This window comes from Budorcas taxicolor, chromosome 7 (assembly GCF_023091745.1).
Source record: "Budorcas taxicolor isolate Tak-1 chromosome 7, Takin1.1, whole genome shotgun sequence".
NCBI classification, from domain to species: Eukaryota; Metazoa; Chordata; class Mammalia; order Artiodactyla; family Bovidae; genus Budorcas; species Budorcas taxicolor.
The window spans coordinates 53,885,725-53,909,367 of NC_068916.1; the positions used below are offsets into that span (position 1 = coordinate 53,885,725).

The following is a 23,643-nucleotide window of genomic DNA, read 5'->3' on the forward strand; positions in this document are numbered from 1 at the left end:
AAATGTAAGGCTAATACTTGAATAGTAAAGCAATAATATGTATACATACTAGTAAGACACTGGGAAGGGAAGCTTCTTACATACTTTTGCAAATGACTGAAGGTAGGAATAGTAATTTTCTGGTTCATATTTGAACTTCAGTATTTATCATATAGTGGGTACACAGCAAATACTTAGTATACATATGACAGGTAAGATAGACTTGGTTTTAAAATTGTAATGCCTTTTCCTTAGGGATGGAGGTTACATGTGGAGAGAAGAGTATTTATAGGGAAGTTTGTTAGATCATCCAGTTTATGGATATGATTGGACACATGCTTTTGGAAATACTACATAAATTAATTGTATAGAATAACTGGTTTACCATTTTACCCCTTTTGCCTTTATTGTCTATAATATGCAATATTGCTGTATTTACTGAATGTTTACGTCCTTTTTTGGAGAACTGATATTAATTTAAGTAAGGTAAGAATCTTGATGAGCTAATCAGTTTACATAAAATAGCATTTTCATTGGAAAAGGCTTGAATGAGTTCTTCCTTCCCTTAGTACCCTTTGCAGTAGTTGGCACATGACCATTTGAGGCACAGATGGGACAGTTTTTGGGTCTTTGGTGCCAGAGTTAAGCTCATTTTGAATTTATGCTGTATTAGCATGTAAACCTGCCACACTGACATTTAAATGTCCTCTTTAGCAGCGTAAGCTCCCTGAGGTGATAACTCTACGTTCAATAGAAGAGGGAAGAAAAGCAGGAGGAAAAGTGAAACTGCATGAGTTCTACAAAAGCATGTTGGAGTCATATAATGAAAAAGCAGATTTTTTTTTATTATGATGTTTCTCCATATTTGGCATTGCTGTAAATGGCTAACTAACATTTACTGCCAATTCAGTACAAATGTGTGGTTTGGTAATACCAGAACAGCAAATTTAAATGAAAAAATAAAAGTTAAACATTTCCACACAAGATTTTACAGTCTGACATTTCACTGCGTAGGTAAAAAGACACTTTTTTTTAAACTACATATTATTATTCAGCATGAATAAAAAACTACAACTTTTATTTTTTAAACAGGAGTCACTGGTTTTAATTTTTACACATTTTAAAATTACTGTGATAAAAAATAATGAAAAAGCTTCTTAATAATGCCATACACAGTATAATATAGATTTGTCCCCATTATATAGCATTTAATATACAAAATAGAATATTGACACACTTGAATCTATATGTAGTTAAGCAAGTTATTTGAGGAGGGTATTTTCATACAGCCTTTCATCAGAAAATAAAATCCTTCTTTCAGGCATTTGCTAGAGAGAAGCTAATCCTTTCCCAAAAACCTGGTCACTAATCCCTTGGTGGACCAGGCTGACTGACCATAGTCTGGAAAATGATAAACTTCCATTCCAAGTGGTTAACATGTCCTCCTTACACTCTTAGTTTCTCTTCTGATTCTCAAACCAGGCACAGAAAAACACATTCATATACAGCTGCAGTCTTTTCAGTGATCTACCAAGATCGAAATCTTACTGAGGGCTGTCACAGTTCTTAACTTTTGACCGATCAAAGTATAATAAGTACAATAATAATGTCCATTCCATGGTGATGTAGTTTTAGGATATTTAACAGAGAACTAAAATGATAATACAGTGATAATTGGTTGTATAGGTAGATATGTAAAGTTGGAGTTGCTCATTCTCCCATTCCTCAGTTCTGAAGTGAGCCTGGCTTTCCTTTATATGTGTATCAGAGCTCATCCTATGCTAAACCCTAAGTTCTGCACAGACACTAGTCATGTGTGCTCTCCTTTTGCTGTGTCGTCTTCTTTCCAGGAGAAGGCAGGTGCACGTTTAGGTTCCCCTCACATAGTTTTCGACAGTTGGGTGTATATCCCCCCAGACACTTGTCTTGTTTCCTATACCAAGGCCTGAAAACACAGAGAGGGTCCCTTTTTCCACCAGTAATTAAAAATACTTTTCAGGATTTGTTGTGACTCATCTACGCATGTCACCTATCACTAAAATTACTATACACTTTTATAGTTTGGGATGGCAGCATACCAAATATATAGAAAATGAAGCTCCTTTCAGACAGCACCATAGTTTTCTTCACTTAAGCCCATAATTACACTCACACACAATTAAGGTAAATTTCTTCTTTCCTACATTTTCTAAAAGGTCACGGCTTCTTTTTCCATTTAACGTACAGCTTCCTATAGCTTCATGAATGTCAGTCCATTTTCTTTTAACAACAAAGTGCACTTGTCTTTATTCACTGAGCTCGATTTTTTAGGAGCCAAGGTTGTTGGGGCTAAAATTAAGATTAATGTGTGGTACACCTTCTGATTTTAATCAGATAATACTCTATAAATGATTAATAATTTATCTTTCAGAACTTATTTTTTGAAAACACTATCACTGATAATATTCAAGCAATATTTCTTAGGCACCAAAAATTTCACATCCAGCTGGGATACAAATCATTTTAAAATACTTTGAGATCAATTTAAAGAATTACAAAAGGAGTATTCCCTTTTTAGAGAGCATTCAAAAAGCAAATGATTACATTTTTATTAAATAATTTCTCCAAAATACTGAAAAATAACAACATTCAAAAAGCATTCAAAGAAAACATAAACGTCCTCATTTTATTAGGAAATGAACTCTTACAGGATAGAAAGGAATTAGTGTATTATTGGCAGCCTATGAGATTCTGCGCTATTTACATATTGCTGGTACCTCAATGCGTATTATTGCCAAACTGTTAAACTGTTGGGGAGGCTGTATGTGATGGTGCCTGTAAACACCACCTTTCTGTCCTGTTAACACGCTTTAGCGCAAGGGGAGATTTAGTGAACTAAACCTGTGCAGACAGACGCACTGTTGGAATGAGAAGGGTGGTCATTCTGGGAGGCAGAGGATTACTTCCTCTCTGATCTGAATGGGACGGAGCCTCAATAACCTTCACGGTGCACAGGGCCAGTCTCCATTTCCCTCTCCCTCTAGAGCAGACCTGTTTGGTTTCTGAGACCACTGCTGTCTGCATGAATGCTTGCACACATTATAAACCGTATAGGTTATCCATCAGCATTTCTTTGACCCCTACAAAAAATATATAACATGTCATGATAAAACAATCTCATCTAAAAATCATTCTTATTTTACACTATACAAGCTATTTTACAATCATTTTAATAAATTGCATGTAAAGCTGCAGTAGCCCTTCCCTTCCCAGATTAGTGAATACCAATATGATATATATCTGAAACTATAACTAAATATAAAAATATATTAGAAGTTTCATATTTTTAATATTAGATTTTCCATTTTCTATTACACAAATAATTTGGCCACCTTGAATAGAAATCAGATTTCTTGTGGCTTAGTAAATGTAAGTTTTGAGTTTACAGAAAGTTGGTAAGGTGTACACAGAAAGGGCTACTACAGCTTCTATCTTGTTTAAAATGATAATTCTCAACAGTGAGAAGGAGAAATTCACATGACTTTGATTAAACTCTATGGCACACATAAGGCTGTGAGGGATGTATAGTTTTATGAACATGGAAGTCTGACATACAGTTCTAAATCAGAAAAATCAGTAGCTGAGCTTTCCTGTATCCCCAGGAAAGAAAGACCAATTGGTGACAAATGGGAATGTGAAAATGGGTGTCTAGCCACTTTTGCCATATTAGAGATTTTTGGGAGGGGGTAAAGTTTAGTGGGAGGAATTACTTGGACTGGTTAAAAACACTCAACTGTGTTTCAGCTGGTTATCTGGAATTATAACTTTTAGGAAGTTTTACAAACTACAGCAAAAGGTCCTGAAAGACAGTTTACCAACTTTCTTCCCATCTAACCATTGCAGAGATAGGTAGGGCGTTAGGTACAAACAGGGCCTCTTGGTAGTGTTTTTTTTTAATTAGTCTTTCGCAATCCACGGTTTACCCAGCAGGTTACTGGACTAGGTGCTCTACACCAGTTAGGACGGTTAATTTGCACAATCTATATAATTCTCCACTGAAGCAAATATATACAAAATATGAGCTTTTTTGACAAGAAAACTGGAGATTTGAGTCAATTTTTGTGGTCTTCTGATAGCTAACTGCCATCAGGTTAGAAGCACCGACCCATTTTCACACAGAAGATTAATGTTTAGAGTTTGATTAGGAAAGCTATGAACTAGCTGCCCATCTTAAACAGCTGTACAATAACTTGAATACAAAAATTATGTAAGAAAAAATGAGCAAGCGTAGTTCACTGAATATAAAGGAAATTGTTAAAACCAGACAGTAATAGCTATAAAAGGCACAACTTCCCTTTTCTGATATACACTTGTAAACTTTGTTTCAGGTTTCCATGCATAAATCAAAAAAATGCTATCCTAACTATACAGGGGAAAATATATCAACAAAAAGTCTAAAAAATTTTTTCCAGCCAACTGTGAAAAGTATGAGCAGAAATTTTATCACACAGACTTCGGGCACTGGTGGTTTAGGTGCCATCCTTCTCTGAAAGTGGAGCTTATACACCCACATTATTGGCTCTAATTTCTGGGATCCACCAACTCTCACTTTCTACTTTGCCCATCACTGAAAAGTGATAGGTCAACTGCTTCTGTTGCCAAGTCTTGGCCCTCTTTAAACCACATGTAGTGCATATTCAAAACAAAAACAAAATCCAGACAAAAACAAAAAAATAAAACTGCTACAGGACAGATTGATAGTTTGTACAATAAAAGCTATAAATTCAACTTTCTTTAAGGCAACCTTTCTTATTAAGGCAGTCACTTTTGATGAAACAGAAGTTTTTTGATATTTCCACCTGAATATTTTGGTATCTGATTGGTGATGATTTCAGCTAACATCTCTGGGAATTCAATACTCATAGTCTTATCCAAAAATGTTTGGAAGCAATAGTTAAGAAGATTTTCAACCACCTGCAAGAGAAGATATAGTGATGATCAGTCTTAAGAACTTAGCAGTAGAGACATCTCATGGTTGTTTTGGCCTCCCCCTCCTTTTTTTTTTTTTTTTAAATTTCTGACCTGGAATATACCAATCTGCTGGAATTGCCCGGGTAAGAAAGAAGTTTACTTAAAATGAGCACTCAGTTACCAAATACATTTGAATTTCTTAAATTGTATACAGAATTATATGGAATTAAGTGTTTCATGATGAATTGTGATACCATAGTATATGAAGGACACATTCAAACTTACTGGATAAATTCATAAAGAAATAGGGAATTCTGCCTTTAAAAAAAAAGTGCCATTACATTCTGTACTAGTATCTTGATGTTAGATGCATATGACTAGAAATGGTATTTCATAATTGACTTTAGGAGAATTGTGTGCCAAACTGAACTTCACAGCCTGAAATCAAACCATGACCAAAATCAATGAATGGGGGGACCCTAACACTACTGGTATGTAATTATATACACTAATCAGGACATACTTTGTCTCAGGAAATTCTTCTGATACTTGGATTTTTTGTTTGACACTTACATCATGCATGGAGTCCAAGAGTTTTGTCAGTTGATAAAACCGCTGCCAGTTCTGACTGGAGTTTCCTTCCCTCTTGACAATGGCTTTTCCTAGCTCTTTGATGTAGGTCATTCTAATTTCATCAAATAGTTCTTGACTCTTCAAGCCTTCCTTAGGAACTAAAAGGTTAATTGTAATCAATTAAAGAATTTTCTTGTGATAACTTTTCATATATACAAGTAGAACATTTATCAGTAATAGATCATTTCATGTTTTACACTGTATTTAATGCACTCTTAAAATATAAGCATTTTGAAGGATTATGAAACTACAGCCACATGAGAATATGGGATAAAGAAAATTGGAGGATGTTAACTTTGGGTTTATCATGTTGTTTCTCATCTGTAAATGGATCTAGTAAACACCTTCCTCCTTAGTTCACAAAGCTAGTGTGAAGACCAAACAATACACTGATTGTCATTCTGCCCTTGAGTTTAATTCTAGTAAAGACATAGATGGCTTCAACAAGTGTTTATTCCACCAGTTACATCTTGGAATATCTGTGATAAAACCAATTAGGACCTTAAAACCAGCATGCAGTATATTTTATTAATGTGTTAACATACTGAGTTGATATGATTCCAGTCTAAAAACAAACTTGATTTTTTATGTGGTTTCTATGTATGCTTTACCGGGGAGCAAATTTCTGCCTTTCCTTATGTATAGAAATACAGAAAATACGTCATGGATCATAAAATTAGTATAAAATCAATTTTTCAGAGTACTCTTCAGGAAACAATACTAGGAAGAAGGACTGTGAACAGAGGATTAAGATTAATCATAGTTTCACTTGATCTTGCAGAGATTATGACTTGTGGATACTACATTTCTTAAAGTGCACTCCAAGGAACTCTGGTTCTGTGTAAATAATGATTAGGGGGAAAAGGATTTGATGATCAGAATTTAGCAAAAGTAGATGTTTCAATACCAAGTTAGGCAGATTTTTGGATTTCAGGACTTCTTAGAGCTATAATTATGCACTCTCCAGGGATCCCATGGACTGGGGCCTGTCAGGTTCCTCTGTCCATGGAATTCTCCAGGCAAGAGTATTGGAGTGGGTTGCCATTCCCTTCTTCAGGGGATCTTCCCCACCCAGGGATTGAACCTGGGTCTCCCACATTGCAGGCAGATTCTTTACTGTGTGAGCTACCAGGGTAGCCCACTCTCCAGGGAGGGGGAACAAATCCTTTTCCAAATGTAAACTTCATTTCTACTGACTTAGAAAATGCTAGAACAGAGGAAAAGCAGTGTGTTTAGGATAAGTCTTTTTAACTCTTACTTGCCAGGTGGACTTCAGTATAACCTCCCTGAGCCCGTTTCCTACTCCTTTCTTTCTCAGTGAATTAAAAAATATATTTTTTAAATTTAGATATAATTAGTGTGTAACATTGTATTAGTTTCAAGTGTACAGCATGATGATTCAGTATTTGTATATACTGCAGAATGATCACCACAGCAAGTCTACGTAACATCCATCACTATAAATTGTTAAAAAACTTTATTTCTTGTGATGAAAATTTTAAAATTTACTGTTAGCAGTTTTCAGAAATACAATATCATATTATTAACTATAGACACCATTACATCTCCACGACTGGAAGTTTGTACTCTCTAAACCCTTCACTCATTTCTCTCATCCCCCAACGCCCCCCACCCCCAAACACACACACCTCTGGTACTTGTTAATTTGTACTCTGTATCCATGGGCTTTTGTTTTTAGATTACATGTACAAGATGTATGTGGTATTTATCTTCTTTGACTGATTTCACTTAGCACAATGTCCTTAAGGTCCATCCATGTTGTTGCAAATGGTGAAGTTTCATTTTTTTCTTATGGTTGAATAATATCTCATGGAATCACCCATCAGTATACATTTAGGTTGTTTTCATATCTTGGCTATTATAGATTATTTTGCAGTGAACGTGAGGGTGCACATACCTTTTCCAGTTAATTTCTTTGTTTTCTATGGTTAAATCCCCTGAAGTGAAATTGCTGGGTCATATAGTAATTCTATTTTTAATCTGCTGAAGAACCTCCATACTGTTTTCTGTAGTGGCTGTACCAATTTAAATTCCCTAAAGAGTGCACAAAGGTCTCCTTTTTCTCCACACCTTTGCCAATACTTTTTGTCTTTGGATGTTTTTATAACAGTCATCCTGATTGATGTTAAGGTGGTATTTCGTTGTACTTTTGATTTGCATGCATTTCCCAGATGACGTAAAGCACCTTCTTATATACATATTATTATTTGTATGTCTTTGTGAGATACCTGTTCAGGTTCTAAGCCCATTCAAACAATCCGGATATTAGTTCTTTTGCTGTTGAGTTGTATGAATTCTTTTATTTGTAGTTATTAACCCCTTATCAGCTATATGATTTGCAAATACTTCCTCTCATTTGGCAGACTACCTCTTCATTTTGTTGATGGTTCCCTCTGCTGTGTAGCTATCTAGTTTGATGTAGTCTCATTTGTTTACTTTTGTTGCCTTTGCTTTTGATGTCTGAGCCAAAAAATCAACCTCAAGACTGACATCAAGGAGCTTACTGCCTGTATTTTCTTCTGGGACTTTTATGATTTCAGAACATATGTTCAAATCCATATGATCCATTTTGAGTTAACTTTTGTGTATGGTGTGAGATGGTAATCCAGTTTCATTCTCTTGGATATAGTTTTCCCAACATCTTTATTGAAAAGACTGCCCTTTTCTCACTGTATATTGTTAGCTCCTTTGTCGTTAATTCATTGATAATACATATATTGTGGGGTTACTTCCTGGCTCTCAGTTGTGTTCCACTAATCTATGTGAATGGTCTTGTGCCAGTACAGTACTGTTTGGATGACTACAGCTTTGTAATATAGTTTGAAACCAAGGCGTTAAGTCCAGCTTTGTTCTTTCTCAAGTTTGCTTTGGCTGTTCTGGATTTTCTATGCTTCCATACAAATTTTAGGATTATTTATTCTGTTTCTGTGACACATGCCATAGGAATTTTATAGAGATTGCACTGTGTCTGTTGATTACTTTGAATAGTAAGGACATTTTGACACTATTAATTCTTCTAATCCATAGGCATGGACTGTCTGTTTATATTTTGTTTTCTTCAGTTTTGTTCATCAGTGTCTTACAGTTTTCATTGTGCAAGTCTTTTGCCTCTGTGGTTAAATTTATTCCTAGGTTTTTAAATTCTTTTTGATGCAGTTGTAAATGGAACTGTTTCCTTAATTTCCCTTTTCCCTTACTGCTAGTTTGTTTTGACTGTATTGAAACTCAACAGATTTTTGTAAATTGAATTTGTATCCTGAAACTTTATTGAATTTACTAGTTCGAACAGTATTTTTTGATGTCATATTTAGGGTTTCTCTATATAAAATCAGATCATTTGCAAATAGAATTTTATGTCTTAAAAATATTTTTTTCCTAATGGTTTTACTTCCAGTTTAACAGGCAGTAATAATTAGAACACTCAGGATGTGCTGACCCCAGTTGGAATTTTTACTTCTTCCTTTTTGATTTGGATGCCTTTTCTTTCTTTTTCTTACTTAATTGGCCTGGCTAGAATTTTCAGAACTAGGTTGACTAGAAGTGGCTAGAGTGGGCATCTTTGCCTCATTCCGTATTTCAGAGGGAGAGCTTTCAGCTTTTCACCATTGAGTAATGACGTTAGCTGTGAGCTTGTCATATATGGCCTTTATTATGGTCAGGTACTATACCTGGTTTATTGGTATTTTCTATCATAAATGGATGTTGAATTTTGTCAAATGCTTTTTCTGCACTTAGATTTTTATCCTTCATTTGGCTAGTGTAATATATCACTCTTATTGGATTTTGATTAGGATAAGACCAAAAACTACATATGAAAATATTTTGATTTCATAAAGCAAACTTGACACTTCTAGGATATCAGTATTAGTGTGCAAATGAAGGCCACTTAATCAGGAGTGTTAAGACCCATGTTCAGAGTGGGTTAATTTTTACACATGATTGTATTACAGGTAATCTAGTTATTGCTGATTTTTAAAATAATGATTTCTTATTTAAAACTTTTTTTCTGTGCTGGTTTTCCTCATTGTAAAAATCAGGTGAGAAACCTATTCAGTATTTATATTTAGAAGACTTTTATCCATCCCAAGTTACCACAAATATTCCTTGGGATTTTTGCTTTATGTCGTTTGGGCCATATATTCAGAAGTATTTTTCTGGTGAGTAGAATGCTTTATGTAGTGGAATCTTTAAATATAGAACTGTTTTGGGGGGCCTTAGTGTTTATTTTTATAGTAATAAAGCTGCTTCAGATTGCTTTTGGGTAAAACAGTGGTCAGCAATGGCCCCTTCCTATCTGTAGCCTGTTTTTGTAAATAAAGTATCATTGGAACACAGCCATGCCTGTACTCTTTAAGCATTGTTAATGACCATGTTCATGTCACAAGGGGCAGAACTGAGTACCTCTGACAGAGATTGTATGCGAAGCTGAAATTATTTACCATCTGGCCTTTTACAGAAAGTATGCCACGAATACCCTATACTGCATGGCATGTAGTATGCCATGTACTACACTATGCGTAGTGTATCTTTTTACTTCAGCTACTCAACATCTTTAGTTAGATACGTATCTTACATAAACAGCAGAATTGGACTGTTTTCTTAAACTAGTCTTGCACTTTCTGTACATTTTTATCTTGGAGCATTTAGTCCATCTATATTTAATGAAATTGCTGATATATTTGAACTTATTTGTACAATCAGTGTATTTGTTACTTCCTCCTATCATGCCTTTGTTTATGCTTCCCCTCTGCCCTCAGCTTCCTCTCATTTCTTTTATTCTTTTGGATTGTTTTTTTCTTACCATGTTCTCCCCCGAAGCCCTCATGGTTTGATAATGTACTTTGTATACTCTTTAAGAAATTTAAACACTCATCTTTAACTTTTCAAAGGCTCCTTTTTTCTTCTTTGCCTATATGTAATTATTGTCTACTTTAGTTCTATTTTATAACTTCCCAAAGACATTATTACTGTCATTTTACAGTTAGTTTAAATGTATCTAAATATTTACCACTTTATTCTGTTTTCCATCTTCAAGATACTACTTTCCCTTAGCCTAAGTACATCCTTTAATATTACTTTACTGAGGATCTGTAGTGGCAAATTCTCTTTTGACCTTCATTAAAAAAAAAAAGACTGTGTATATTAGGCCTTTCAAATTTAAAGTGATCGTTTGAGATATCTACATTAATCTCTACCATGTTTGTAACTTATCTATTCATTTTTCTTATTTCCTTTTTCTGCCTTTTCTAGTCTTTACTGAGTATTCATGTGATTCTGTTTCCTCTTGGTGTATCAATTATGACTTCCTTTAAAAGTTGTTTTTAGTGGCTGCCTTAGAATTTGAAATATACATTTACAACTAATCTACATCTTCTTTCAAATAACACTGTACTATTTTTATAGGTACTGTAGGTACAGTAAGTCATCATCAGTGGATGTTGAATCTATCATGGGTGATCTTTTTCTTTTAACGGTAAATAGTTCACTCTACTACCTTCCTGCTTGCATGATTTCTAATGAGAATTCTAATGTAATTTATATCCTTCCTTTACAAGGAATGGTAAGCTGTTTTCCCCTCTGGCCTTTTCCTTTATTGTCTTTAGTTTTCTGTAGTTTGAGTACAGTATGCCTAGGTGCAGCTTTTTTGGTATTTATCTATCTTTCTGGATATTTTCTGAGCTTCCTGGATGTGTTTTGGTGCCTGTCATTAATTTTGGAAAAGTTATCAGCCTTTATTGCTTCAAATATTTCTTCTCTTCCTTTTACTATCTCTCTTACCTGAAACAGGAAGGTAAAGGGGACTGGAATTATCTATTTACCCTTTCCCCTAGGATAGAAAGGGGATCTTCTCTAATCTTCATCATTAGAATTTGGTGGGGTTTCTCATGGTAAGCCCCAGAGAACTGTGGGGGGGAACCCCTGAAGACTAGGTCTCCAGAGTTCTTATAAAGTGAAGTGAAAGTCGCTCAGTCATGTCTGACTCTTTGTGACCCCATGGGCTATACAGTCCATGGAATTCTCCAGGCCAGAATACTGGAGTGGGTAGCTGTTCCCTTTTCCAGGGGATCTTCCCAACCCAGGGACTGAATCCAGGCCTCCTGCATTGTGGGTGGATTTTTTACCAGTTGAGCCACAAGGGAAGCCCAAGAAAACTGGAGTGGGTAGCCTATCCCTTCTCTAGCAGATCTTCATGACCCAGGAATCGAACCAGGGTCTTCTGCATTGCAGGTGGATTCTTTACCAACTGAACTATCAGAGAAGCCCTGATATCAGGGTTCTTAACACTCCAGCTATTCCTTACTTGGTCTTCAGAAATTCATCAGATACCATAAGTGTTTCTGCGTTACTGGGTCCAGTAGCTTCTGTTTCCAGGAAACTGATCTTGGCTGTGGTCCTCTGTATTTGCCTGTTTCTCCAGATTTTGATGTTAGTGGTTTGTCCTGTGACCTTACTTCTCAGATGGATCTTTAAAAAAGTTATTGTCAGTTTGCCTAGCTTTTTCTTATTTGTGAGGATGGGAGCAATAGCTGCCAAGTTGTTTAATTGTGAGAGTTTAAACTGGAAATCCACTCTCTTTTTTCAGTTTTTCTCCCCTCTTAGCTTTTTGAAAAAAATTATTTCACTTTCTTCAATTGCTGCTGTTCTGGAAAGTTTCCAGCCATTATCTCTTCGTATAGTATCTTTTCAGCTTTCATCTTGATATTTGATTATAAGAAGACCATATGAATGGGTTACTAATGTGTTGTTAATGATCTGCTATGCTGGTCACCACTGGTTGCAGGAAGCTTTATTCATTTACATCATTGTGCTATGAACGAATGCTATTTTTTATGTTATTATGACATGAAAAGAGTTGTGAAGTACTGTTTTAGACCTCTCTCAATCATGCCTCTTATCTTTGTTCATACATATACACAAATGCACATTAAAAATGTTCTCTGGCTAACTTCTTTAGATGTATATTTCAGTTTAAATGTCTCTACAGATATGTCTAATCTGCCTTTAGATCCATCTTTTTTTTTTTTCCCCAATTGTACTTGTCTTTAAATTTACTGAATGTACTAATTTACCAGTCTTGGCAACTACCCTCTAAGAGAAAGCTAGCTTCAAGTGCAGCTCATCTCTTTAGGTACCTGCCTGCATGTAGTGTTTAATTTTTTGAGTCCAGTGTATCTTAATGGAGGGTTAGGACACTTCTAGTGTTCTGTCAGGGTAGCAGTCTAATTATATCTTAAGATACATATTTTCATTCAAGTCTGTCTTTTTTTTTTTTTTTTTTACCAAAAGGTTAGTATCTTGGCATTGACCTGTACCTGGATATTATCAACCCAAATGATTCATTATCAGAACTTTAACGGTTTACTTCAACAGTATCAAGCTCACTGCTTTGACAAGGGTACTGCTACAGGTAACCTTAAAAAATTAGCTTTTTAAAAATGGGTTGTAGAAAATTTTCTTACTTTGGAATATCACTAATATTCCTTAAGTTCTGTGACATTAAACAACAAAAATAGTATGAAAGCATTAAGGTTGATGTGTGCTTTGGAAACACTTAAATAGTCATGTAGTCATGTAAGGGGCTTCCCTGGTGGGTCAGACAGCAAAGAATCTGCCTGTAATGTGGGAGACCTGGGTTTGATCCCTGGGTTGGGAAGATCCCCTGGAGGACGGCATGGCAACTCACTCCAGTATTCTTGCCTGGAGAATCCCCATGGACAGAGGAGCCTGGCGGGCTACAGTCCAAGGGGTCAGCAAAGAGTTGGACACAACTGAGTGATGAAGCACAGTCATGTACACCATCCATAGATTATTTAGCCACTTTGAAACCACAGTTACTAATGGAATGAAGTCTTTAAAAAATTGAAACGCTATTTATATGAAAGAGTTATTCAGCTATCAACTCCGCATCTTATAAAGTTTATAATCCCTACTGGTTCACAGACCTTCTTTCATTAGTTGTTGAAAATGCCACATTTTTACTAATATAGACAAGATAACGTTGTATTTTCCAGAAGTTTTCTAGTTTGCCTTTGCTTGCTAAAAGCAGTCTCACTGAAGTTCATATACCAATATACTTTATGTAAACTTTCAAGATAGTGTTGTTCCTTTCTAGATAAAATACCTCTGTCCAACAGTCCAGCTCCAATGCTGCATTAACCAATTCTTTAACAGTACTCAAGCTCACTTTTCGTAGGTCATCCTTTTCTTTCATAATTTCTTTCTTTTAAAGTAATTTTTATTGGGAGTATAGTTGACTCACAATATTCATAGTTTCTGCTGTATAGCAAGTTTCTGCTGTATACCATCCCCCTTGGTAACCTTAGTTTTTTCCCCTACAACTATGACTATTTCTGTTTTGTAAATAACTTCATTTGTATGTAAGCAATGTTATTGTTGTTCAGTTGCCCAACTGTTTCTCACTCTTTTTGACACCATGGCCTCCCTGTCCCTCACCATCTCCTGGAGTTTGTCCAAGTTCATGTACATTAGTACATGTAATGTACCATCCAGCCATCTCATCTTCTGTTGCCCCCTTCTCCTTTTGCCTTCAGTCTTTCCCACTATCAGGGTCTTTTCCAGTGAATTGGCTCTTCACATCAGGTGGCCAAAGTATTGGTGCTTCAGCATCAGTCCTTCCAATGCATATTTAGGGTTGACTTCCTTTAAGATGGACTGGTTCAATCTCCTTGCTGTCCAAGGGACTCTTGAGTGTTCTCCAGCACCACAGATTCAAAGCATCAATTCTCTGGCACTCTGCCTTCTTTAAGGTCCAGCTCTTACAGTCGTACCTTGACTATATGGGCCTTTGTCAGCAAAGTGATGTCTTTGCTTTTTAACACACTGTCTAGGTTTGTCTAGCTTTCCTGCCAAGGAGCAGTTGTCATGATTTCATGGCTGCAGTCACCATCCACAGTGATAGAAGCAATATCATGTGATATTTGTCTTTCTCTGACTTACTGTGTATGACAGACTCTGGGTCCATCCATGTTGCTATAGATGGCATTATTTTGTTCATTACTTCTTTTTTATGGCTGAGTAATATTTCATTGTATATATTTACCACATCTTATTTATCCATTTCTCTGTGGATGGACATTTAAGTTGCTTCCAGGTGGCTGGGTATTATAAACAGTGCTGCAGTGGACACTGGAGTGCTGCATGTATCTTTTGGAATTGTGATTTTATTCGGTTATTTGCCCAGGAGTGGAATTACTAGATCATATGGTAGTTCTGTTTTTAGTTTTAAAAGAACCTGTATACTGGGGCTTCCCAGGTGGTGCTAGTGGTAAAGAACTCGCTTGTCAATGCAGGAGATGTAAGAGATGCAGGTTCAGTCCCTGCCTTGGGAAGATCCCTTGGAAGAGGGCATGGCAGCCTACTCCAGTATTCTGTCCTGGAGAATCCCATGGACAGAGGAGTCTGGAGGGCTGCAAGTCTATAGGGTTGCAGAGTTGGACATGACTGAAGGAGCTCAGCGTGCACAACACATTCTGTTCTCCATAGTGGTTGTGCCAATTGATACTCCTGCCAGGAGTGTAAAAGGGTTTCCTTTTCTCCACACCCTCTCCAGCATTTATTATTTCTAAATTTTGATGGCCATTCTGACTAATGTGATACCGCATTGTACTTTTGATTTGCATTTCTTTAATAATCAGTGATGTTGAGCATCTTTTCATGTGCTGTTTAGCCATTTATATGTCTTCTTTGGAGAAATGTCTGTTTCGGTTCAGTTCAGTCTTCAATGTCTGTTTAGAGCTGCCTATTTTTTGATTTAGTTGTTTGGTTTTTGATACTGAGCTGCATGAATTGTTTGTGTACTTTGGAGATTAATCCCTTGTTCACTTCGTTTGCAAATTTTTTCTCTCATTCTGTGGGTTGTCTTTTTGTTTTGTTTATGGTTTTCTTTGCTGTGCAACAGCTTTTAAATTTAGGTCCCATACATAATTTCTTATTGTCATTGGATTACCAATGTATTATTAGTCATTGTATAACTAAAATTTTTGACTAAGTAACTGAGTTTGAGCAAGCTCTGGGAGTTGGTGATGGACAGGGAAGCCCAGTGTGCTGCAGAGTCAGACACACCTGAGTGAACTGAACAGTGTTGTAGGGAAAAATCATTCATTTCTCTGTGTCTTCTGTAGTGGAAGTGTAAAAAGTTGTAGGAAGGAAGAAGGCTATAGATATTCCAGATCAGCAGTGACTTCCTCCTTCCTGCCATGTGGTTCGAATACCTCTCCATTTCTCCATGATACTTATCTATCTTATTAATCTTAGCCTTTCTAAAATTTTACATTTATGAAAATCTAAAGTACCAGGAAATAGTAGAGGTATAATTATTTAGTGCTTTGTATACAAATAAACCTTTATTTCTAGCCTTCTACGTTTTATGTTTTTGACATATTTTAGAAGTCAATTTTAGAAGAGAATAGGTGTTCTACCAACCTGAAGAGAGGAGCAGTAAGGTTTTCATACAGAGATACTCTTCGTAAGATACCTGAAGCCTGTTTAACTCAGAGGAAACATATAGCATATGTTTACATTGGTCATACATGCAGGGTAAAGCCATTCTCTGCCTGTGAAAGACAAATATCAAGTGTTTAAGTTAAAGAGAAATAATTCTTGTTCCACAAGAAAGTAATTTTCTGTTTTATTTTGCAAAGCATTCTATTAACTCATCTACCTATTGCAATTAATGCAAATTCCCTCTGATCTGAATTTTGGAAAGCTTTTCTTAAGTATTTAGAATATATTCCTACAGAATCTATTATCAGTCATTCATTTAAATCAAGCTTTTATGGTAGTATTTGAATATGAGCAGTTAGACAACACAGTTTTAAATCCTACCCAGTTGAAAATCAAGTTATTTTTTCCATAGCACTGCATTCTAAAGACAACTGTGTGTGATAATATTTATAGTTACATAGAGGGTCAGAAATAAAACTTGACTCTAGGGTTTCTGATACCCAAAATCTGCCTCTGACCAATGTTATGTGACTGAATATTCTTCCAACTAAAGGTACTACAAAATGAGTTTTCAGTTAAGGTTCTCAACAGTTATGATTCACATCTAAAATTTTCAAGTAGATCTCTCAAGTTTCCTAACTTTTTAAATGACACAAAGAGCCTGAAACTGTGTCTCTTCATGGTTTAAAATAAGATCTGTTTTTTAATTTTTTGACAAAAAGTGACCTTGGACTTAAGAAAAAATAAAAGGTTATTATCCCAACGGCATAAGGAGGCAAGAATGGGAAATAGAATGCCCACTTAAAAACTATTGTTTCTGTAAGCCATCCATCCTCAAATAAAGTTGAACACTGAGAAAAAATTTCTGTAACTCCTACTTTATGTAAGAAATACCAGGTTACGCTATGATGGTTTAAATCTAAATTTGACTACCCTCCCAAATAAATACTCTGAGTCAGATTAATTTTATAAAAGAAGATATGTTGGTATTTCATATCATAACTCTATTCACACTTTTATTCCCAATTAATGACTTCAACTTTCTTTTTAGACAGTGACTACAGACATTGTCAACATGTTTTTAACTTCTAAAGTAAGCATGGTCAGATTCTGAAATGGGCAGCAAGTACTTAGAGATTTCAAAGGTGATTAAGCTTACATATAAGCTACATATTTTTAATTAGTTAAATTTAATCAAAAAACTTAAATCTTGTTAAGCCATGGCACAGTGGATTGAACAGTCCTTTTTTGGCAATAGATGGTCAAGGTGATGTCTGTCTTTGAAGCAGACACCTGAAAAGATGTGTGGAGATTTGGCCTGGTCAAGCACATGGCAGTGCCTATTAGCTGAAAATCAACAGAACAGAACGCAGAGAGTTTGATTACAGTACATATTTCACATGCCTCTTGTCATGTTTCTTCTAACCATGAAGCCTGGTCTTTTCTTCATGTCTCACTCAGTTACACCTCCTCCAAGAAGCCACTAGTGACTCATCTGAGAAAGACCTCTGTCTAGTAAAAACTCAGATTATTTTATTTGATGGTTATCTTTGTCTCCCCAACTAGAGTGTAAGCAATAACGGTAGGGAACCTTGTTTGTCTTGTTCTCTGCTAATACTGTAGCAGGCACATACTAGGAGTGTGGTAAGTATTTGATGATCCCCTGTAATCTGTTTTCCTCTGTTTGAAACCGCCCTTCTCTCCTCCCAGTGCTGGCTTCTTCATGCTCCTAAAACAAACTCTGTCTCATGGCTTTTAAGATGCTGCTTGACTTGGTCCCTGTCCACTTCTCTAAACTCGGAGAAAGTCTTTATTGGCTTTCTCTCAGTTCCTCACATATGCCAAGGTTGTTTTTCAGCCTCTGTAGTCATCTCTTCTGCCTGAAATGCCCTACCTTTCCTATAAGCTTATTCTTTTGTACTATTCAGTGCTCAGATATTTAGAGAGGTCTTCTATAGTATGCCACACTATGATGTCATGGCTCTCTGAAATAAATTTGGTCATTTATTTGGTTTTCCTCATTGGTATGTTAGCAGAGCCTTATGTATTATAGCTCAAGCTCTTAAAAACAGTGTCTGACACTTGGTAAGTACTCAAATATGATTAAATGAATACTGTGCTGGAAAGTAAGTATCACTGATAGAGACACACCACCAAGTTTAACTCACCAGTTAAGCCTCTTAAAATATCTAGAGCTAGTATCATCCAGTCTCTACTAAAACAGATACAATTTGACCTTTACTGTGTCATAAGGCAAGCCCTGCTGTTTAACACTCGCTGGAATAGATGCTTTTTTATACCTTCTCCCCGTTATTTTTGTGCTTGGTACACCCAACAGCGGAAACAGCATGTTTGCTTGTTCTTCACAGGATATCTTTTTAGGCTGTCCTCATAATTCCTTTTCTCCTTTACACATCTTCTGTTCATCAACTGATGTTAATTTCTAAACTTCTTGCCACTCTGGACAGTTATTTTTTTAATATGGCATCCAATTCTGAACAGAAACTACTAATGATGGATTAACTCACATGGAGTATAGTGAGACTGTTATTACGTGGTTGAAGATTTCATTAATTTTTTTTTGGACCCCCACAGTCAACAGGTGGAGAAGGCAATGGCACCCCACTCCAGTACTCTTGCCTGGAAAATCCTATGGACGGAGGAGCCTGGTGGGCTGCAGTCCATGGGGTTGCTAAGAGTTGGACACGACTGAGCAACTTCACTTTCACTTTTCACTTCCATGCATTGGAGAAGGAAATGGCAACCCACTCCAGTGTTCATGCCTGGAGAATCCCAGGGATGGTGGGAGCCTGGTGGGCTGCCGTCTATGGGGTCGCACAGAGTTGGACACGACTGAAGCAACTTAGCAGCAGCACAGTCAACAGCACCTGGAGCTCACAATTTTAAAATCTTTTTTTCACATGAATACAGATCTCCTTCTGCCAAGATCAGTGGGTATGCATATGTGACTGTGTGTGACTTCCCTGTTTGCTATCTAATAAAGGAGATGATAAGCTGTGAGTGCAAAAGTAGTAATAAAAGGTAGAACATGATAAACACTAGGGATATACAGCAGAGAGGTTTTTACCTGGTGGTATGACTATCATGAGCTAGGGGTATGTTTGAAGAATAGATCATCTGAGGGGAAAAAGAATATGTGAAGGAGAATAATGAGAGAGAAAATGAGGCCAGATTCTGGAAAGCCAGAAACCATGCTGAGTATGCAGAGTGCTCAATGAAGACACCTGTGTGTCAAGGAGAAAAACTTAGCATGAAGGAGGATACACGGGCAGCAGAAAGCTGGTTAGAAAACAAGTGCAATGGGTAAGGGGAATGGGTATCTGAAATGGTTCACGGGCATAGACCTAGAGGACTAGAGAAAGATGATTTATCAAATCTTAGTGGGGTTGGTTCTCTCCCAAATTAAAAACATCTTGTTCCCATTTTCTTTACAACTCATAGACATTGCGTGAGCCTTGCCATGCAAAGAGATGCTTCTTGTCTTTGGGTCCATATCTGTCATCCCTTCATCCTAGTTGTCCTCATCTGTTCATTGTCCCTGCTGAAAGTAAGATCAACATGAATTGTATTATGCTGTTTCCTTTCTGAAATACGATTATATACTTAAAACAATGCCACAGTAAGATTCCTTTTCCCTTGCTATAGACTTTACTGACCCCAAGAGATGCTATTTAAAAAATATCCTTCAGTAGGTCCTGGTACGTAATACTGCCACATGCAGTTTGCTCTGTAGTACATTCTGGCCTGCCTTAAGCATTGATAAATTCTGCTTCAAGACACTTGGTAGGTTGCCCAGTTCCAAAATAACCTGGTAGGATTGATTCAGTCCTGAAGGAATATGAATACAGGGAAAATGACTAACAAGTGACTTACTCATTAATAACCAGATCAGGAGCAAAACACAGCATATTTGAGCTTGACTGTCTGTATGATCTCCACCCCAGGGCGAACGCCATGAGGAACATCCATGAATACTGCAGCAGAGTCATTTGGTCATCCAGATGTAAGTTCCTGAATCCTGAATGAGGAGGAATAAAAGGTGTGAGGGAGCACTCTAGTTGCCAAAGAGAAGATCCTCTCTCTGGGAACTGTCAAAGACAGTTTTGGAAGATGCTAATAGAAGAAATGAAGTGTTAAGTGGACACAGTTCTCCTTTGTCATTTGACATGTAAGACCAAAGCTCTCAGTAATTTTTTTAATAGTATTCAATGTTTGAAAAAAGAGTAGCCAGTTTTTGTCACCTGTTGCTTATTTGAGTAATTATGGACTAAACACTAAAATGCAATATTAAAAAGTAAAACAGAAAGCCACGAATCCTGGCAGACATGACTCATTCAGTAGATTTAAGTTAAAAAAATGCTTCCGATAGTTATACCTCTTTACCCCTTGATTAAGCAGGGATGACAGGAAGCCATGGGACCAAGGTGATACACAGCCAGAGTGTTTTATGTAAAAAATTCTAAGGTTTACACCTTAGTGGTGTTATCTTTTGCATCTTACCTGGTATTGCCTTTGCCCATTTCACTGCTGCAATCACCTGCCGCCCACCTAACATGTTGAGTGTGGTCATGATCCGCCAAGTTGAATCTGGAACAGAGCTGTCATATCCTGCATATAACACCTCGGGTTCAATGACTTCCAGCAGTGACACCAGTGTGGGCGTGAGTTGTGGTAATGTTGCAGGAACTATTGTTTTGTTAGCAGGATTTTCAGAAGTTTCTTGCGAGACTCCTGTAGTGGCCTGCTGAATTCCTTTTATCTTTTTCTTTGTTTTTCGAGCTGTGGGTATATTAAAAAAATACACAGAAATCAGCTGTAATGGGAAAGTCTGGGTAGCATAGTTTATTCAAGAGGTATTTCAGTTGCTGAAACTAATTTGAAAAAGGAGAAATCTTTTATGTAGCAGTTATGATAAAGTGACATGAAAGAAGAGAAAAACACTTTTTCCTGAAAGCAAAGAATCAAGAGGAACCCATTCATTTAATTTCCTCTACAAATAAGACAGTTAATTCTTCATTATAGTTAAAATTAAATGTCTTATGATGTTAAAACAATATAAACATATTACTTACATATTCTTCCATTAAAGTAATTTCTATCTCAATTTCACTCCAAAGTAAAAATTTTCATTAGTTATACAAGGCAAATTACTATCAACTGAAAGAAAGAATTTAAGTTTGTAATACCAGTGTGGTGGCTTAGGGTTAATCTAAATAATGGGTATAATGAAGAGAGTGATACTGTTTATTGTCTTGCATAAAGTCCCCTTCTTATCAAGATAGTAAGAAGATCCTGCACAGGAGATCATCACGCGGAAAGATCCCCATTTCACCTTTATATTATGTATACTATATGGGATTTAAAATCTTTGTGGACATTCAGAGAAAACCATTTCTTTATATAAATTACCACTGGGTATAATTTCTTTTATAAGAGATTTTAACTGATGACTCTATAAGCCTAAAGTATCTATTTTCATATCATGTATAAAGTAACTTATTTTTGACTTAGTTTGGAAAAGTATAATTGAATTAAAACATGGATTCTGTAGATTTTTTTAGCAGAGATATTCATATTCTTGAATTTACTTGTTCCAGTGACAAATGAAAATATTATTCTTTTCTGGTTATATGTGGGGCCAAAGCAAGCAAATTACGGTATTCTTAAAGAGAAATTACTCAGAGCTCCAAGGAAGGACAAGGAATGTAGGTTGTATGAAAGCAGAAGTGTGCCTGTCTCAGTCATCAGGTATGCAGACCACTGTGCCAAGGAAAAGTAAATGATAGTCATATTTAAAAATTATGATTATATCATCTTTTGTCCCTAAAATGACAAAGTACATAGTTTGTGGAGGACAGATGTGTGGACAAGAACTATGTATATCCATGTGCAGTGTTAGGGGGAAAAAACCAAACCCTGTCATTTAGTTGGGTAGAATGGTCCCATTTCTTACTGTGCTCTGTGCTCAAACATTTAAGAATTTTTAGTTAACACTTCAAAACAGAGAAATACGATCATGACTGACACATTCTATTTTACCATGCTCTATTGAAGACACAGTATGGTGCAGTAGAGAGCATAAATATGAAACCAACATGTTGGGATATAATCCTGGCTCTGCCACTGAGTAGCTGGGTATCTGTGCCCTATTCCCTGGGCCTTTGTTTCCTCTTCTATAAAATGAGGATAATGTCAGTACTACCTCATAGGGTCTGTTGATAATTAAATCAGAATATATAAAAATGCAAGGCATAAAACATTTCTTGGCACATGTTAAGTGCTATGTAAGAACGCTCACAGAAACTGGTAGTAAAATACAGTTGGAAAATATTCTGAATTCATGTAGTCCAAGTTTATAGAGGAGTGACAAAGTTAAAAATGGAAGAGCTCCTATACATTAAGGAAACTCTTTCACCAACCAAAGTTACCATATCTTACACCCAGACCTCAAAAATCATGAGGTTTTGTTGACAAATGAGAACATGCATGTCCCAAATAAATACACTGAAACAAAGCCGATTATACAGAGTGAAGTAAGCCAGAAAGAAAAACAGCAATACAGTATACTAACACATATATATGGAATTTAGAAAGATGGCAATGATGACCCTGTATGCAAGACAGCAAAAAAGACACAGATGTGTATAGCGGACTTTTGGACTCAGAGGGAGAGGGAGAAGGTGGGATGATTTGGGAGAATGGCATTGAAACATGTATACTATCATGTAAGAATCGAATCACCAGTCTATGTCCAATGCAGGATACAGCATGCTTGGGGCTGGTGCACGGGGATGACCCAGAGGGATGTTGTGGGGAGGGAGGTGGGAGGGGGGTTCATGTTGGGATCGCATGTACACCCGTGGTGGATTCATGTCAATGTATGGCAAAACCAATACAGTACTGTAAAGTAAAATAAAGTAAAAATAAAATGAAAACTACTATTAACCATAACTTTAAATTTGTCTAGGATATGTGTTCTTACACTCTACATTAGAGCAGAAGAAACCATGACGACAAACGGGAGGACTTTAAAGTCTTCTCACCTTATCATAAAACTCTTATAATAGAACACAGGCAAAAGATTTTCTGACAATCATACCCATGTTTTCTTAGGTAAGTAAGTCTCACAAGGCAATAGAAATAAAAAGACAATCTACAGACAGGAAGAAAATACTTGCAAATGATTCAACAGGGCTTAATTTTCAAAATATACAAACAGCTCATACAACTTGACAACAAAAATCAAACAACCCCCCAAAAAAGGGCAGAAGACCTAAAGATACGTTTCTCCAAAGTACACAGATGGCCAATAGGCATGTGAAAAGATGATTAACATTGCTTAGAGCTCCAAATGAAAGTTAAACCTGGTGTGTATTCGGGAAAGCATCTAAAGATGTTACTGGGTAAGCAGCCACACTGTATTAGGGATAGGACCAAATGTTGAGTTTGTTCTCTGAATGAACTTATATCTGAGATGAATACTCGGGGAATTAAAGGAAAGCAGTAAAACTGGGGCTGGAGGACAAAATATATAAACCAGTCACTAAAACCTGGCATGCATTAACACATATTCAT

At 36.4% G+C, this 23,643-nt stretch overlaps 1 protein-coding gene across 3 annotated transcripts in view; it reads right to left on the reverse strand.

The window, feature by feature from the left end:
* Positions 1-835: 835 nt before the first annotated feature.
* Positions 836-23,643, reverse strand: part of NR3C1 (nuclear receptor subfamily 3 group C member 1) — a 116,160-nt gene continuing 93,352 nt past the window's right edge. For all 3 annotated transcript variants that reach the window (XM_052642622.1, XM_052642623.1, XM_052642621.1), the window contains 5 exons: positions 20,569-20,847; positions 19,942-20,086; positions 16,027-16,157; positions 5,503-5,660; positions 836-4,932 (listed from right to left, as the gene is read on the reverse strand). In XM_052642622.1, the coding sequence (XP_052498582.1) occupies positions 4,780-4,932; positions 5,503-5,660; positions 16,027-16,157; positions 19,942-20,086; positions 20,569-20,847 (866 nt within the window). In that variant the 3' untranslated portion in view covers positions 836-4,779. The remainder of the gene's footprint in view (positions 4,933-5,502; positions 5,661-16,026; positions 16,158-19,941; positions 20,087-20,568; positions 20,848-23,643) is intronic.